This window comes from Ruditapes philippinarum, unplaced genomic scaffold, assembly GCF_026571515.1.
Source record: "Ruditapes philippinarum isolate M1 unplaced genomic scaffold, ASM2657151v2 ctg2665_1_1_1_1, whole genome shotgun sequence".
In the NCBI taxonomy this organism is placed as follows: domain Eukaryota; kingdom Metazoa; phylum Mollusca; class Bivalvia; order Venerida; family Veneridae; genus Ruditapes; species Ruditapes philippinarum.
Window position 1 is genome coordinate 31,679 of NW_026862957.1, and position 20,073 is coordinate 51,751.

At 32.2% G+C, this 20,073-nt stretch overlaps 1 protein-coding gene across 1 annotated transcript; it reads left to right on the forward strand.

The window, feature by feature from the left end:
- Positions 1-822: 822 nt before the first annotated feature.
- On the forward strand, positions 823-6,661 carry LOC132720773 (tetratricopeptide repeat protein 24-like). The gene is made up of 7 exons (XM_060704982.1): positions 823-943; positions 1,967-2,083; positions 3,057-3,736; positions 4,086-4,304; positions 5,065-5,193; positions 5,847-6,070; positions 6,274-6,661. The coding sequence occupies exons 2-7, from the start codon at positions 1,986-1,988 to the stop codon at positions 6,352-6,354; spliced, it is 1,431 nt and encodes a 476-aa protein (XP_060560965.1). The 5' UTR covers positions 823-943; positions 1,967-1,985; the 3' UTR covers positions 6,355-6,661.
- Positions 6,662-20,073: the final 13,412 nt, after the last annotated feature.

Genomic DNA, 20,073 nt, shown 5'->3' on the forward strand with positions numbered 1-20,073 from the left:
AGCTGATGGTCCGGGTTGGTCAGTCCGTTGCAGATTTCTTGTCCGGGACATAACTCTGAAACTACAAGGGGTATATATCTTATTGACTAGAAGTGCTGTGCAAAAGAACCGTAACTCTGCCTTGCCTAATTTTGGAGTTATTCCCCTTTGCTTAATTAACACTTTGAACTTTGTCTGGGACATAACTCTAAAACGACAAGGACTATTAACCAGAAACTAGATCCTATTGAGTAGAAGTTCAGTGCAAAAAAAAAACTAAACACTTCCTTGTCTATTTTTGGAGTATGGTACCGATAGATTGTTTTCAGAAGCACATCCACTTATGCTTGTACCAATAGAATGTTTTCAAAAGCAACGTCCTGTTAGGCTGGTACCGATAGAATGTTTTCAGAAGCAAACATCCTGTTATGCTGGTACAGATAGAATGTGACACGACATTGTATAAAACTATACAGTTATACAAATAATGGTAGTGGTGTTTGAAGTTTAGTAGTAAGTCACTTTGAATTATTAATCAGATCATAGTTCAGCCACCGCATCGTTCCTGGACAAACTGTCAAGCAGTTAACCAATACTAATTGCCGTCACTTTCGTATCGAGTTGATATCTTCTGTACATGCCAGAGCAAAGTTACAGTGCAAATGACCATAGAAATAATTTCTTGATGATTCACAACGAAAGTGACCTGCACCGCGCAACGTAAGTGACCTGCATCGTCCAGGAATCGAACCCCGGTCGCTTGATTCACAGTCCAACGCTCTGCTTATTTAGCTAACCGGACGGCTGTTATACAAATAATCAATCATTTAAGCATAGTTTATATAGTGACAAATGCACCTAAATATCGTAAAAATACACGAATCGATTACTACTACGTGTAGTTTCAGTTTAACATGTATCTTATCGGTTGCAAAGTGCACTGTAACGGAGTTACTTTATTCATGTAAGTTTAATCATTTTCTAAAAAAAACAGCAGTAGATATACAAATATTTTTATGGAAGATTTTGTTTCAATTTTCTTTCCAACGTAGTGTAAGAATAATGGTTTCTTTTGCTTAACGAGTTTTTAAAGGGACATAACCATTGGCTAGTGGCTCAAATTATATAAGATTATATACTATACTATAATAGATGCCAAAAATGTGCAAAACAAATAACAATAAACCAAGCCAAGACAGAATATTCAGTCATAAGATTACGATACACTCGTAATAAGCCTACTTATTTTTTTTTTATAAAACTAATTTGATCAATAAGCAAGCAGGAATTAAATTAGAGTGTTTAGATATTTAAATTAACACTTTAATTTTGTTTTGTTTTACCTGTTGTACGGTAGTTAAATGCATATCGATTACTTAAACAAAGAATGCGTTATAAAATCAATATCCACTTTGTATAATATTTGCTATATCACGCAGTTCGTATTTCACATATCATAGACATGTACACATAACGTCAACAAAGTCTTTCGCAGTATTGTTAATTATCTATTTTGTAGGTTTGTCATTGTAATACTTATAAAGGTGTACCACTGAGGTTCAAAATCCTATAAAATATTCGAATTCTTACGCAGATCAACATTGGGCTTAAACGAAGAAATATGCATCATAAAAATAAAGAAATATACTAAAAAAATATTAAAAATCAATTTTTTAGTGTTCCACTTAACCTGGTTTGAAACGTATTTCATGTTCGGGTTAATTTTGCACATTTGAAAATTATTCTGTAAAAAACTGAACAAGCAAATTTAAAGGACCTGGAATTTGACAACAAAGCTTTTGGTCAAGACCCACAAATCTCGAATAGATATTTCCAGATCATGAGATACTTCTTATAAAAAATCCCCAAATTGAGTTCATTTAAACTTGATTAAAATCTACTAATGAACAAGTACATTGTGTATAACAAATCGTAATAGAACAATCTCAAATTGTGACAATTTAGTCAATTATTTATGCTTTTACAGTAAGTGAATGAAGTAAACAATGGAACATCTACCGCCATTCAGGAAACCTAATGGACCAGTTACATTCGTACTACAGCAACGCACCAAAACTCACGATAGTAGATCTATAGATATAAGGTATATTTCATAATTATATCAAATATTAGCCTTTGATGTTTGCTTAATTATTGTATATCGTGGTGTTTATCAAGTTTGGAGTTCATTGGAGAGGTCATCATGGGAGGGGTCATCATTAGAGAGGTCATCATTGGAGAGGTCATCATTAGAGAGGTCATCATACCTCTCCACAGTGTTGAGAATGTTTTGCTGGCGGCATCCATTTTACGGCATCAAAATGAAGTGAATGAACCTTATTAAAAGCCTTAAATTATTAGAACCAGTCTATAAAATTGTTATGCACATGCTAAGCTTCTTGACGGTAAAAAGGAAAAATCGGAAAACATCATTTACGTTACATTTTACACTGCGAACTATAGTAATTGATTATTGTTTTCTGAATAAAGTTTTATTTAAAGCCAATATTTTGCTGTTGTTCGCAGATGCAGTTGACCGATCAGAAATTCTTACTTTACCAACATTTGATTTGAACAATTAAACAAATCTTGCCCAGCAAAAAAAAAAAACACTCTCAAATTTGTATGAGTGAAACCGCGATGGTCATTGACACGATATGGAACGAATATGTACATTCTTTACTTTAGATTTCAAACATCATCAAGGGTCCATGCATACATGCATATTGGCGTACCGACTTTCTGTCACTTTAATGCAGTGATCTAATCTTTAGTATATTGTGATTCATAAAAGGGTTCTCTCTGTTCTTTTAAATTAAGGTTAATCAAATACCGTTTTAGATGCCATTAATAAATTTTAGAACAAACAATTTGATAATTTATTTCAATAAAGATTAAAAGAATTCAATAACAGATTATGAAATTGTTTTATCCCTAATTTCATAAATAGCATTGATTCATATATATTGCTTCTATTTTTTCTAGCCTCTTCATTATTTGAAACATCACTTGTAATTATTTGATTGTGTACAATTACTTTAAAGGCTTTTCTTTATTTACGATATGACGTTTTATAGCGAAAATGCCATGGAACCCCCAAAGGACACGATAGAGGAACCTCCAAATGACAAGCTTCGCAAAATAGGAGATGCATCGGCTAGAGCCTCGGAATATTACCAAAGTTGCCATCAAGAAAAGGCTTTGAAATGCTATAAAGAAGCTTTTGGCTTATCTAAAGATATAAGTGATGATGAAGTACAGAGAAGCTGTGCGGGTAATGTTGGATCTGCATATATTGCCGTAGGTGAGTATAAAAAAGCATTAAACTATCTACATAAAGCAATGCCACAAAATGACCAAATGGTTGATTGTGTATCAGCTGATCTGTATTACAACATGGGGCTTTGTCATGAAAACATGGGAAGGAAGGAAGAAGCACTGATGAATTTTCAGAAAGCCCATGAAATATACGAACAAGATGGGAGTGACAATATTGGGATGAGGATAAGATGTTTAGAAAAGTGCAAGGAGTTATTAAATATCTTAAAACATTTCCCTGAAGCAGCCAAAGTCAGTAAGCAATTAGTAGATATTGTAAGCGATCAAGATAGGATTGAAAAGGCAGAACAACTCTGTGAAACAGCTGCAGCTCTTAGACTTGCAGGTTCAAATTCAGACGCAATAAAGGTAGCTAACGAGTGTAAGGAAATGCTGATAACAAGCACAACACAAGGAAGGCCTTATTCTATGTTTGCAGGTGAGTCTATGAAGTCGAAAGAAGTCTGTATAATAAAAGCGGTTCTATGCTTATCGATTGTCTATTTCAAAACATAATAACAAGTTTTACATTGTAAATGAGTTGCCGAAAAAGAAATGAATATCCTATGTTAAAAAGTTTTAGGTTAGACTTAAAAAGATATCATATTTGTTTTACTGAAGCCTTAAACACCTCGATGTCCTTTGTTTTTACAAAAGTTAAGCCAATCGATTTGAAGGTAAACTTAAATGCAAGAGTGGATACCGATACGTATCAATACTAACATTAACAGCGTAAGGCATTGTCAACACTTCAAAATTTATATAAACCAAGTTTTTTATGCTTTAAGGAAAGGTTCTGAACGATCTTGGAATAGTTCTCACACAGTTGCACGAATATGAAACGGCGCTCACCTGTTTCAAGAAAGCAGTTGAACACATACGGAATAGTCATGAAAGCGACTTTTGTATTGAAGCTACTGTTTTACAAAACATCGGTGCTTTGTACAATTTTAAAGATGAGTACAGAAGATCAATAGAATTTCATAAAGAAGCTGTCGAAAAACATGGTAAATTTCACTCTTGATCTTCTTTTTAAATGAAAACTGCTTTCTATAAACCATGCTGACAAACTTTAAAGAAATTGAATAAACTTCTAAAGAATATAAAATTAAGCGAGACTAAACAGGAATTTTTTTTTTTTGAAATGCTTATATTATTTACAATTATTTATAAATTAGCTATTAAATATAAATCTCCATCAACATCATTACTATTAGATCACTTATATATGTATAGCTTACACAAAGTTTCTGATTGGCCACTTCTAAAATTTATTAAAATCAAAGGACTGAAGTTGTACCATAATCTAACATTTAAGATAAAACTTGCCTGATAGACTACATGACACTCATTGCACGTGACATTTCAAGCGTTCAGTCTGAGACAGGAAACAAAGAAAACCAGTGTTAAGTAAATAAAACCTCAGGCAAATTCAAAATTCAAAAATATATAGATCTATAGATAAGATAATATTATTTAAGAAATAACAAACTTCATATTTTCAAATTTTCTATTTTCATTAGCGCTTTTAATGCTTTCTTACCAAATCCTCAGGGGAATTTTAATTCAATGTTAATATGCTAAGAAAGCAGCATTAATCCTAAGGGACATTTATCACGTTTTAATATTAGTAATATTAGATCTATATATTATACATATAATTTGATGGCGTGTTTAGTAACTCTTTTTTATTCTTCACGCTTTTGAAACAATCGCACCATTAAATTAATAAGAACTCAAATGATACTATATTCTTGATGATTTCAGCATTGTTGCAGAACAGAAACGGGCAAGGACAATGCTTTGCTAATCTTGCATTTGCTCATGCCAAACTTGGTGAGTCGAAAGAAGCTGAAATAGCATTTCAGCATGCCCTCCAAGCATCGAAGGAGACAGGTATTGCTAAAATAAACAATCTACCATGGGAAATACTTAATTATTTTAAAAACAAATGAAGCAGATCACGGTAAAAAAAAACCCGAAGACCTTGGTTTATAACTTACAAGTTTACCACTTAAATTTTATAAACATGTTTTGATTTGATTTTGTTTGCGATAGAGGTATATTTGGTACTGATATTTAAAAAAAGAAAGAAATAAGACTGCACGGATCTCGCCTTTTGGAAAATGTAATTTCTAAAAATAAATAAACATGTAGTTTGTGCAGACCAGTGTGTTGATATCACTGACACACTTAGGTTTAGTTAGTAATATGAATTAATTATGAAGGAACTAGGAACTTGCCAGTAGAATACATTATTTTTTCTTAAAACTAGAAAAAGGTTTAATTCCGCCACGGGCTTCCATCTAAGAATTCGCATGTTTCGTAATGATAATGTCTCTACAGTTAATACCAATTTAAAAAGTATAAATGGAAACATACATGCTCTACAAACACGACAAATTAAAACTGTTGCATTTTCGATCTGCTTGAGCAATACTCGCTTGTTATATTTCTTTCATTTTCTTTTATAATTATTTTCTTCTTTATATCGCACTTTGTGTCTTACTGAACATACATGTATCAATATGTTTGTCGGTTGCATTCAGGTGACAGGATAACGAAATGGCATGCTTTGGAAGGTCTCGGAGCCATTTTTTATAATAAAGGAGATAAACCACGGGCTTTCGAATATTTCACAAAGGCCCTACAAAACGTTGAAGAAAACAATCCAGCTTGTGAGAGGATAAGGAAGAAATTATGGCAACTATATCATCTCGATAGAGGAATACCTGACCAGCGGCATACCCTTGATGAACAAATCACTGCATTGGTATGTACAAAAAGTTTGTCAATTAGAGAAACATTATTTAAGAAAAAAAGTCATCAAAAAAGATATACTGCAGTACGTTTTTAAACATGTTCTTTGTAAGAAAGTACGTTGTTCTATTATTACTTGCGTAATTCAAAATTCAAAGCATCAGTAAACACAAAAATGTGTAAAAAAAAAAATGACAAAATATTCTTAAATTTCAGGAGTCGTCTTCCGAAGATTCAAGTACTGATTCGGATGATGGTGATGGTGATGATGACGAGAAGGAGGAGAAAGAGGAGTGAAGCAGATAGTAAATGTAGAATAATTAAATGGTATGACAAAGTGATCGAAACTAACAAATTTAAATCTAATTCTCATTCATAATTTTCCTTAAAACAATGTAAATTTTACATTCCAATCTGTGATTATTGTAAAGCTTTAAACAGAATTGTCTAGATTTTGTATGTTTAAAAATAAAATTTGCATCGCATTATGACAAGCATCCAAATTTAAGGAGAATGAGCCAGATTCAAAAAGGAGTAATAAAAGTCATTATATATACTAATAACCAGCTTTATGGCAATTAGCAAGTAAAATGTGTGAAAGTTGCGTAAGCTTTGTGTTTCGGTATGTTCAAAGTAACCTGATATTGTATTGAACAATTTCGTTTCCAAAAAGGAAAATCAGTGTCTGATTGTATTTTTATTTTTCATGCAGTTATATCAAATGTTCTAAATTCCGGTAATAAATTATATTGTATTTTCATTGATTACGAAAAGTGTTTTAACAAAATAGATAGATCGTTTTTGTGGCAAAAGCTATTTTAAACCATATGGTTTTACGGGCTGACTGGTCAGTCACTGAGATGGCCCTAAATGCAGTGTGATTCAAAATTGATAGGAAAACTTATTTATACGAAGGTCCTTGTTTCGACTGTGAGGAAATAAGTATCGTACAGAATATTTTGGATCTAATTTCATTGTTTTCACGAAAAAACGTATGTTCGAACATTATGAATTGAAGCCAATAATTTCCGTCACTACTCTCCACTGTAAGTAAATGTTCCGTTTAAAATTTCATGACCATCATAATCTTAAAGTTCTTTGCTTTACATTAATGCTCAATTTTGGAGCAGACCTTTTATATTATTATGTTCATCAAACTCGTAATAAATTCAGTTTTTGTGTTGACTTTATATTCTATCCACATTGTACAAATTCTTCAATGTTTGGATGTTTGCTTCAATCTGGAGAAGTAGAGATCCCTCAAGAGCAATAGTACAAAGCAAATAGTTGACACTTGCAGACACTCTTTTTTTGAGTCTATTACGAAAATTTGCAAAGTATATTTTGTGTGTGCTTATTATCAATATTAGAGTCATAGATAACAGTATTGAGCACTATTATCTACATATCTATCTATGCTTTTTTTTCAGTACATTAACCTTTTCCCTCAGATAGACGTGTTTTGACGGCTTTTTGTCCCCCACTTTTTGAGGCCCCAAACAGTGAAAAAATGCCCTATTCAGGCCCCAAACACTGTTTTTCGTTTGAGAAATGTTATTGAAAAAAGTGAACACTTTCTCGGCGCCGCCCACCATCAATGTTAAATCAGGTGGTTGTCAGAAGGGTGATGTGCCCCCTTCTGTTTGTGGGGTTTGAAAGGGGGTAGTAGTCCCCCTCATCGCCAAGAAAATTTTAGGCATGTCACAGGCTAAAAATGGCCTCAGGTAACTAGTAACCGACGCTGAATAGCCTTTTACTCTCTCTCAATTCATTGAAAAGTTGCAGCACTTTGAAATCAGTTTTGATGGACAAAACAATGCAAAATAGTGATTTTTGGCAATTTTGAGACGTCCCCCGTTGCCATGGTAAGAGGAAATTTACGATTGAGCATGCTGTTACAGAGGCAATGGTCTAGTCAACATGTGTGCCAAGTTTCATTAGTATTGAAGCATTTTTCATAGTTTCATAGCAGTTTGAACTTGTTACAGGAGGCATTTCAATGAAAACAGCCATTTTTCGCAATATGCTCATGGGGTAAAAGGTTATTCAAGAAACACCTGCCCAAAAAGTGATCTTTAATTTACCCCTACCTCCACCGAGAGTGATATGAATTATATAATTCAAGAACGAATAGAACATTTTGAATTAAAAGTTTTATCACGGTGATAGGGCGTTAAACACAACTTTCCGTGGAACGCCAAAATAGCATACTGACCGAAACACCGTATCTTTCTGGACAAAATAGTAATGGCGGGCAAATCTAATTGAAGGAAATAGCTTATAAATTATCTTATTGCTAGACATTGCAATATTATTCCAACTTTTAAATTTTGCCATCGAATATTTGAAACAATTAATCGTTAATGTGACACATCACAATTCGCAAAACATCACATATTTCGAAAAAATAGTATTTACAAAATGTCGTGTGGACCTCAACGTCACAAAAGCCTGTGCCGATGTGTTTTTGTTATGACCTGACGAGCCCGTTTACATATGATGGTAAAAAATAAATTCAAGTTCCACACGAAAGGATGTGTTTTATTGTAAATTTTTTTGGAATTATGGCGAAAAAAGCGTAACTGACACAATTATTGGAGCACCACAAAACACTGAATTTTAACACTGCATTTTAATTTCATTAAACTGATAATTACTGGCATTGTTTTCTTTTGCACATATTTGATAACTTACTGTAGAATCTACTTACAAATTTGTTTTATTTTATGTAAAACTGTTCACATTCCGTTCTGTCAATAAAATGTTTTTTAATCTCCCTTTTAATAGGTAGAAATAATATAGATTGCCTTAGTTCACCAAAAGTATAGCGAATATTCACTTTCTGAATGTGATTTTAATCAATTATAATACTTTCGTAGACAAGATATGCCTTTAAAACTCTATGAAGGTTCGTTTTAATTTCTTTTGCAAACTTCTACTGTCAGGTCGCCAATTTCACAAAAATAATGAAAGTTTTCTCAAAGTGATTTTTTTTTCAGTTTATACATACTTAAAATAATTTTTAAAAAACCCCAAGAATTGTCTTTAAAACTTCGTTAAATGCCGTTTTAATTGTTATTGTTTCTTTTAAAACATTTCTACAACATTAAATTTTTTTGGCCGCTTCACAAAATGATAAAATAAAAAGCTTTCTAAAAATGATTTTTTTTCTCTGTTTACATATCTTTCAACTAACTTCTTATAACAACAATCGTCTTTAGAACACCATTAATTGCCATTAATTTATCATTTCTACAAAATAAAAATTTTAGGCCGCTGGGTCATAGGCCGCCAACTTCACGCCGCTAGGTCGTCTCATAGATTATCCAAATATGTACTTTTGGAAAAATTTCACCATCCACAAATTTTTTAATGTATATATTACAGTGTCACCATTAAATACCCTGGAGAAGTACTTGACAACTAGAGCTAATCAGAGGTCAATTTTAAATATTTTAAGCAAATGTTTTATCTATCAAATAAAGAAATAAAAACGTGGGTTGACATTAAAAAAATATTCCCACTAAGTAAGGTACATTTTTTATATCTTTTAAGTATATAAAAGCTTCAAAATTGACAGGTATATAGCCAATTGGCGTCATGATGTTGTAAGTAGAACCATTTTCAAAACATTCTAATCTAATCAATAGGAAAATCTAACAAATTAGGACAATTATCAAAATGTTGACGTTTACGAATCGAATCTTAAAATTATTTATTATCTTGAGAAAGGCAGGGTTTTGTGAATTAAAAAATGCCGCATCTCATCGGAAAATTCACTTAAAGTGAAGCTTTCACAGGGCCAGAAATTTGTTAGCAGACACTTGTAGATGTTGAACATTGATTTTCTCGAACACAGTTGGGATAATTATGTTAAAAATAGATAGATTATTACCGTCTGTCAGTTATGTTTATATACCGACATGTATGTACTAGAATTTAATTGTTCGGCGTGGGGTATATCGTATTTGTTTGTATCACAATATTTTTATCCTTAATACAATCTAAAACATACCATTACCCTCCCTTAGGGGTCATTGACTTTCATGTTATTGACTTAAAAAAACAACGCAATGTCACCACACTGTAACAATTCGCCTACCCCAGCGGTCATAAATTTTCATAGGGTATTATTATTTTACATCAAACAACATTTCCTAAACAGTAAACATAAAATTTTTTTATTTAGGATTGGTCGTCAAAAAGAAAGTACTTTAAAAGGCCAAGGACGTAGTTTGGTTTAAATCTATGCGAAGACCAAAGTCTAGCGGACTCTGCTGGCTTGTCCTACCTTAAACGATTTCTTTTTCTCTAGACGCTGGGGTGCGTTTAGGCACATGTTTGATAAGAATAAAAATGTACAAAGGACTGTTAGAAAATGCAACACCCATAATTTATTACCGTAAATCTATTATATAATATCTTTCCTAGATAATTATAGGCTGGGGAAACTACGCTCTATACTACAAAAAAATCTGAAGTAGTTCGAATCTGCTGAACAAGATGGCATTATTTTTTAAAACTTGTAGAGGACCACGAGCTGATGCTACAAGCCAAGTATCTACGATCTGGGCAATTGAGTATCTATCTGCAGTGATGATTTTCAAAATGTGCCACCTATATAAGCCTTATCACTAAAATGACGAAAGGGTACCAAGGAATAATGACTTCTATAACTTTGGTAGAAGTCCTCTAGACAATTATCTCTAGGACACGTACTATCATCAAAATTAATTTAAATGAGTTTTTCTTTAAAATTGCGTCGTGCGCTCAACTGAATTATCTCGTTCGCACCACATATTAACTCATGCCCACGACTTAATTATCTCGTTCGCACCACATACTCATGCCCGCGACTGAATTATCTCGTGCACACGACATATTAACTCATGCCCATTACTTAATTATCTCGTTCGCACCACATAGTAACTCGTGCCCATGACTTAATAATCTCGTGGGAAGGACTTAATAAATCGTGGCAATGACATAGTATCTCGTGAGCACCATTGAATTATTTCGTTTGTATGACTTAGTAACTCGTGGCCAGGATAAAGTACATGTATCTCGTGCGCACGACTAAGTAACTCGTGGCCACGTCATAGAAAAGTATGAAAGAAATAGAGAATTTGTTTGTTTCGTATACAAGATCAATTTATATTTCACTCGTAAACACCAGCTCTTACATCTTCAATCGTGGCCATGTCACTAATAAAAAATATATATTTCGATCTCACATGCAACACAAACAAAATTTAATATCCTCTATTTTAACGTTTGATAATTTTTAAGCCACCTATCTTATCAGAACGCTTTAAATTAAATTTTGCTGTGACATAGACTGTTCATGGCACCAACATGATGTGTGTCACACAGCAACAATTGAAGGCCCATTACGGCTCATATTTTTTTTTACTTCCCAAAAGCTTTTATTTTATTCAGGTACTGTATATCAGGTATATTTTTATAGTATCAAAATGTTACTTATCGGCCAATTACCAGAACCATTATATTCATCTGTAGTTTTTTTCGCAATCAGTACAGTAATTATAGAAAAAAGTATTTTATATGGAAGTCAAATTATCGTTTGTTTACATTTTGCTACCTTTATGACAAATAATCGCTACTTTCTTCAGGTAACACGCATCTTACATTCTCTTAAACCATTACTTAAACATTATAAAATTCATATTTGACCTTCACTTTTATACACAAAAGATGGTATCAAATGGATGGATGCTATATTATATCTTAGAGTGGGAATCAAATGTCTTGACTAGAGGATCAACATTCGTTCAGGTCTTCTGAACAAGATGCCCATTACAGATAAAAACATAAACTACCACTTTACTATTACGATAATTATACGATCAGTTTCCTTTTGTACTTTTATATTTTAGGACGCTTTTGATCGATGTCATTGACCTATTTTGAAAAAAACAAAACTTTTGAAAACAAGTTATAAATCGTCCGAATCATTGCTTCGAGCATAAGAAAAGAAAATGCCATAAAAAATGATATTTAACATGCTGTACTTTTTGATTAAAACCCAAAAATGAACATTTTTAGAGATTTTCTTTTCTTCACACGAGCACGCACAAAACACAAATCGGGACTCTTGATTGCCGGTCTAGTATGCTTTAAGTATTTATAAATGTAATATTACGCAATTGATGCTTATAAATTGAGTTGTAAATTATCAAAAAGACTATGCAATAACTAGTTTGAAAAAGGAGTAATAAAACTCAATCTTTTTATCCGTCTTTTATATAGACTAATAACCAGCTTTATGACAATTATCAAGTAAAATGTGTGAAAGTTGCGTAGGCATTTTGTTCCGGTATGTTTGGAACTTTGTCCCAAAACCATTAAACAGCAATTATTTATCATGGTAATATCTCTGGTAATTGTTATTCATTTTCCTTAAGATATGCAAACTTGATGCTGCAGAGATATTTATTGGCGTTTAGATGAGCATTGTGATATAAGTAGATGTATTACATCAGAAATGTATATTTGAATATTACAATATCTAAATAATGTCGCACTAATTCATCTAGCTACCATTCCCATGCGAACATGCAATAAAGAAATAGAAATTAACAAAAATGAAAAAGCCCGCTGTAATTAACAATTTTATGAAAAAGGTGATTCCAAAATTTGAAAATAGTTTTACTGATCGACAATTCTTCATTTTAAGTACATAAATGATTTAAAGAAAATATAAGCTTTATTAACAAGTAAGAGAAACTTTCATAGTTCGTAGCCATACAAACAGTAAAATACGCAACACGCACGAACGGTACCCAGCTAAATAGACAAGACGAAAACGATTCTACAGGAAAGCTTTACAACCACTTTATCATACACTGTCAGTGAAGTATTGTTTTCATTTAATAAATAGAGGATATTAAATTCGTGTAAGTTCATTACTGAATTTATTGAACTCGTTGAATAAAATAATATTATTCAACGAGTGCAATAAATTCAGTATTGAACTTACACTCATTCAATATCCTCTATTTATTAAATGAAAACAATACTTCACTGACAGGAAACGAATTAAAAAGTTGAACGGCACAAAAGAAATGGAATATAGTCACACGAACACTACGAAGTAAAACACTCTAATGAAGACCAATCGAGAAAAAGAATGAGGAGTGACAACACTTTGTAATGAAAACCGTTAAAACAAGACTTTTTAGATGTAAAGAAAATGTTTCATTTTTTCACTTCATGTCATAAAGGTTGACTATCAGATAATGTGCATGTTATTTTTTTCCATTTGAGTTAAGTTGCTTTTCATAAAGGGCACCATTACATGCAGTGGTTTTGTTTTAGTATTTACGCATAAAATCTTTCATTTACAAATACAAATTGATTCTAAGAATATCATCAATATGTCAAGTTTCATGTTGAAACCTTTCATAGTTTAGAAATCATTGCAGTTAGTTGGACATTTTGACAAAATTGTATGATAATCATCAAGTAAGCCATAAATTTCAAATAATATCCTAGACTATCGCTTCTGATCTTTGTGTGTATCACTACATAAACCTTATCCTGCCTCCGGGTTCATTGACTTTTATATTATGTTATTGACTTCAAGAAAACGCCAATATCATCACAGTGTCAAAGGGGTAATTGACTTTCAGAGGGTATTATTTCAAAATCACCAAAACAACCTTTCTGACCAATTTTTAGGATATTTTGGATCACAACAGTAGCCTCTAGGGTGTAAACAAGGTTTTCCCATATAAGGGCTGTGTGACCTAGTTTCTCAACACAAGTGACAAATATTTGAACTTGACCTGGAAATCATTATAAAAACCTTTCTGACCATATTTGGACTAGACCAGTACGTAGCCCCTAGAGTGTTAACAATGTTTTCCAATATTTAGACTGTGTGCACATTTAATCAATGATGTTATATTTTCGATCCTTGAAGATCGTACAGCACGACATTATTGTTGTGTATACATGTTATGTGGTACTTTTAGTTTCTTCAATTTGGCAATTTTCAACTTTGGTGGTTCCAGTATTCCTATTTGAATTCTGTATAATCACCCTTAGGATATGTTGCCTGCTTTTTAAATTTGTCTTTTGACGTCTTATTTTTTGATATGAGGGTTTCCCAAAACCCTCAGACCCCCTTTAAAATTTTCCTTTTATTTAGGTACCCCCATTTTTTCCCTTTAGGGAAAACATTTTTTTATTTGGGGTTGTAAGCTGTTTTGCACGGGCCCTAATTAAACATACATGCTATAAAAAAAAGAAAAACAAGTCAACATTTTTATCCCCATATTTTGGGGTTTTTTTTTTTCTTAATGTGCACAAATGGAACATGACTTTGATTTTTTGAGTTTTTTATAGTACAGGATCATACGGACGGGAACCTTTTTGCGGGATGATTAATATATGTAACTCAAAAAGTGTGTTTTTATATAAATTATAAAATGCCCTTTGGGACGGGTTGATTTTTATATTTTACTTTTTCTCAAATGTCAGAGTGGGATTTTGATTTTGGTATTCCGGGTCGTTCACTTGTGTGTTTGTATTTGTATATTAAAAGTATGTAACATCCGTGAGTTCTTTCTCCGTTATACGACAACGGTTGATTTGGCGCCTAAGACCAGCGATGTCGAAGCGACGATTTTGGATAGCGGGACACAACGAAGTACCTGAAACAGAAAATTAAAGGTGAGTGATCGTTTATATACCTGTAATTTGCTAATTTTGAAGATGTCAGATCAAGATTTAGCTACAATTTTTGAAAATTTGTCAGATAAATTAGAAAATATTTCAACTGTCATAGGTACACAGGGTTTATCAGAAATAGTACAAAATTTTGATGGAAATTCTAAATATTTTAATGACTGGATAAAATCTATAGAAAAATATGCTATTTTAAAAGGTTTGGATGATAATAAAATAAAATTAGTCGCATTTCAATCAAGTAAAGGGACTGTAAGCGATTTTATATGTAGATATTTGCGTGATTATCCTCGTAATTCGTGGAAACAATTAAAAGAAGAAATAAGTACTAGATTTGGGGAAATTAAAGATTTACATCATGAATTTTATCTTTTGAGAAATTTAAAACAAGATTTGGAAGAAAGCGTTCAAATTTTTGGTGAAAAATTTATTAATTGTGCTGAAACCGCTTATGAAAATTATAAACTAGGAGATAATAGTTTAATTGAACTTCAGTTAGTAGAATTGTTTACGGATAATTTAGCGCATAATTATTTAAAACTTAAACTTATGAGAGAAAAGCCAAAAACTTTACAAGAAGCAATTACTTGCGCAATGAATGAACAGAATTTCAGAGCTAGATTTTCTGCCAGAGTAAAATTTTCTAATTCTCAAAATCACGCAAAATACATGAGTAACAAAGCAAATTATTTTAATAATTATTATACAAGAAATTTTTGCGTGTACTGTAAGAGACCAGGTCACCATGTGCGTAGTTGTAGATTTAGGAAAAATGAAATATATTCTGTATTTCACCGACAAAATTTTTCACGATTTAGGAAAAATAATAGCAATAATAGTTTGAAATCAAAGATTAAGTGCTGGAAATGTAATAATTTTGGTCATATTATGCGTGAATGTCGTAAACAAAATTTTTACGACAGAAACAAAGTAAATTTTCAGGAAAACTAGCAAGTTCCTGTCACAAAGGGGTCATTGACAGGAACGATAAAATACCAAAATTTAGTATAGCATTAGCTGGAAGCCCTAATTCGTGTTTGATTAAAATAGAAAACTATAAATACAGATCGTTAGTAGATTCAGGTGCTGAAGTTTGTCTTCTGCATCGCAGAATATATAGAAAATTGAAGAATCCCCCTCAACTTATAAAACAGAAAATAAATTTATGTTCAGTTGACGGAAATTATTTACATATAGATGGTTATATAAATCTTAGTTTTCAAATAGGGAAAACAGAAACAACTCAAAAATTCTATGTTGTTTCTAAAATGAATAGAAATATTATTTTAGGCCGTGATTGGTTAACACAAAATGGCGTTAGATTATATTTTGATTTAGGCTGCTTAAGAGTTAATAATACATATGTACCCCTCGAAGAAGATATTCATATTGCATCAATTGTTAGATTAAAACAGGATGTTATTCTGAAACCTCAAACAGTTAATGTGTGCACTGCTAAGTTAAAACAAAATCCAGGCTTGGAAAATGATAAATTATATGAATTAAAAAGTATAGAAACTGGAATGATTGCTTCTGAACCAGGTCTTATGATAACAAATTCTGTTATGAAACTTTCGGCTGATAGAAGATTTCCTATTATGATTGTCAACAATACGCATAAAACTATAAGATTAAAACGAGATTCAGTAGTTGCTAAAGTTTCAGAAGTTGAGAGCATTAACTCGGTCACAGAGGCTCTTCAAACAACTTCCCCTCTTAACAACGATTTCGAACATGATATTCATACACCTCCAGAGCATTTTAATATTGTTAAGGACTTATTAAGGAAAAATAGAAATATTTTCGCAAATAAAGATTCTGAATTATCACAGACAGATACTGTAACCATGAAAATACCAACAGGTAATCATCCTCCAATCAAGTTACGCCCATATCGCACACCTTTAAACAATAGAAAATTTATGAGTGACGCAATCGATGAGATGTTAGATGCTAATATTATAAGAAGAAGTCATAGCCCTTATTCATTTCCTGTTGTTATTGTCGGGAAACGTGACGGCAGTAAACGGTTTTGTGTTGATTTTTAGACAATTGAATAAAATTACAAAGCCTACATCATATCCTCTCCCATTAATTGATGATATTTTAACATTACTAGGGTCTTCAAAATATTTTACAACACTAGACATGCGATCAGGGTTTTGGCAAATACCCGTGCATGAATCAGACAAGGAAAAAACGGCTTTTACGACATTCCGAGGCTTGTTCGAGTTCAACGTAACACCATTTGGCCTAGTTTCTGCCCCTGGAGTTTTCCAAGAACTCATGTCACATGTCTTACAAGGTTTAGAGGCATTTGCTGTCAGTTATCTTGACGACATTCTAATATTTTCGAAGTCATTAAATGAACATTTATCACATATACAGACAGTATTTTCAAAGCTTAAAGAGCATAAATTAAAACTTAAACTGAAAAAGTGCAGTTTTATTCAGCAACAAACAAAGTACCTTGGTTTTATAATTGATCATGAAGGTATAAAACCAGACCCAGAAAAAGTAAAAGCTATTAGGTCACTTTCCGGTACCAAAATGTGTTAAAGATGTCAGATCTTTACTTGGTGCTGCTGGTTTTTATAGAAGATTTTGCCCTAAATATTCTAAAATTGTTGAACCTCTAATCAATCTTACAAGAAAACGTGTTTTGTTTAAATGGACAAAAGAATGTCAAGAAAGTTTTGAAACAATTAAAGAAAATGTTAACACGTATTCCACTTTTTAGCATTCCCAGACCAAATAAGCCTTATATTCTATACACGGACTCCTCAGATTTAGTGGTCGGAGCATGTTTAAGTCAGAAATGTGACAAATCTGGTATTGAAAAACCTATATACTTCTTATCTCATAAATTAAGTGAATCTCAAAGAAAGTACAGTACCATAGAAAAAGAAGCATTCAGTATTCATTATGCGTTACAAAAATTAGATGTTTATTTACATAATGCAGAGTTTACTATATTTACAGACCATAAACCTTTAAAATATCTTCTAGAAGCACCTATGCAAAACAAAATAATTCAGCTTTGGGCTTTAAATATTTCTGCCTATAACTGTAAAATTGAATATTTGCCCGGAAAATTAAATTTAATTGCCGATTTCTTTTCTAGACCTCCAGCTGATGATAAAATGCTAACAAGTCCGATATTGAACTTTATGAGCCTGATATAAATGACAATGCCTTCGAAATAACAGTCTCAAATTCAAGTAATAATTCAAATAATGATAATGCACATGCTGTGAAAACTGATGAAAGCTATGAAGTAAATGCTTTTGATTCTACGCACTTTAATGCCAAAGAAATAGCAAACAAAGAATACCAATTTCAAGAGCCAATTGTAGAAGATATTAAACAATTCGAAAAATTAAATATGGCCTCAGAGCAAGATAAAGATCAAACTATTCTTGAACTGAAAATGTTACTACGTCACGGACAGCCAACTAAATCAGTGCAGAGCAAATATTTAGAAATTGACCAAAGTTCTTTATTATCTGTCTAATGTAGATGATAATCCTAATCTTAGATTGTTTGTTCCGCAACACTTAAAACACCTTGTCATTACTCAATATCATTTAAATAATGGTCACCCAGGAACACAAGGTTATTTACAACAATAAAACAAAAATATTTTTGGCCAAATATGTTCAAAGAATTGTATGAATATGTTTCTAAATGTGTTGATTGTCAGTCACGTAATCTTACAAAAATAAAAGCACCTATGGGCGAAACAAGAGTACCAATGTATTCATTCCAGACCATGAGTATCGACGTTATTGGGCCCTATGAGAAAACAATGAGTGGTAACCGCTACATTTTTTTTGTTTTAATTTGACCTTTTACAGTGGTTTATCCCGAGGTGTTTTCCTTACTGCTGGAACAAAAGTACTGGATACAATTATAATTTTTTTTCTTTTAGAAGAAATTTTACCCTATTGATACGCGATGTCCATTACAAATTTTTGTTCACTGACAATGGATCAGAATTTCACAAGTAATTGCTTTCAAAAGAAACACTTAAAGAGTTAAGGAATTGATCACGGGTTGTGGTACAACTACCTTACTCATTGTCTGCCGGGAACTGTGCGATGAAAAATTTTTGAACGTTCTCACCATGTCATACATGATACTTTTAAGCTAAAAAATCCAGGGAAATCCAAACAAAGGATACTTTCATCTTAACATGGACACTTTAGCCGAAACTTTAGAAATTCAATGTCTCAGGCTTTTTAAAAGCTAGATTAATCCATTTTTATTTGTTAAATAACCGTTGATTCTCCCAATCTCTCCCGGTGGACCTTTTGCTACAACCCAAGGCAGGGGCTATTTATGGCGAAGAATTATTTTTACAAAATTTTATTACAAGAACAAACATAATATTTTTTAATTTTTGTTTTTTTAAGCCCCCTTAAAAAGCAAAACGAGAACAAGTTAGCTATGCAGAAAGACCCCAAAGATATCAAAAATTTTTTAAATTTGGCGATCCCCTATTTTTTAAGAATTTTTGTAAAAGAAGCAAACTAAATTTGTTTTAATTGGAGGCCCCCTTTTTAGAATTAAAGGGGAAAAGGTTTACCAAATTTTAATTATATAATAAAAAAATCAGTTTGACAAATTTAACAAATTAAAGTCCAAAGCAAAAACAAAAATTTGGCTCGCAAAAAATTAATGGGTGGGCAAAACCCAAAAAAACAGATAATACAGGCAGACCAAAAAGAAATGCCACATTTGTAGTTACACCTGAAAATAGCGATACTGATGATGCTTCAGAAATACCAGAATCAGTATTACCCCAAGTTGCTAAGAATGTTAAAAGAAAGGTCAAATTCTGATAGTGAAGATGATATTCCATTAGCTGAATTACAGAAACATCTTCGACAACAACAACAAATTTCAAATAATGACAATACTCAAAGTAATGCACATTCAGAAGAAATGCAATCGCAGACTGATTCAGAATTATCAGACTCAAATTCCATACAAGTAAATAGCAATCCTCAGTCACAAGCAGCATATAATGCTATTCAGTCAGATTCAATGGCTGATGATAATGATTCGGATAATGAAATGTTTATAAACTCTGTATCTACTAAAAAGAAAAGTATTGTAAAACCTCGATATAAAGTTTCTGGTAAAGTTAATACAAAATCATCTGGTAATAATAAAAACTCAAAGCATAACATGAAAATGTTATTTCAGTGTATATCTAATTTGCTGTAACAGTCGTGGACGCTATATGCTATACTAATTTTCGGTAAATTGACCTCAGGCATTGTAAATAGTTATTACAGA

Excerpts from the sequence above, each read along its gene's own strand:
- LOC132720773 (XM_060704982.1), top strand. The coding sequence starts at position 1,986 with ATGGAACATCTACCGCCATTCAGGAAACCTAATGGACCAGTTACATTC. Across the intron at positions 3,737-4,085 it reads GCCTTATTCTATGTTTGCAG|GAAAGGTTCTGAACGATCTT; the intron begins GTGAGTCTATGA and ends TTATGCTTTAAG. Across the intron at positions 5,194-5,846 it reads CCAAGCATCGAAGGAGACAG|GTGACAGGATAACGAAATGG; the intron begins GTATTGCTAAAA and ends GGTTGCATTCAG.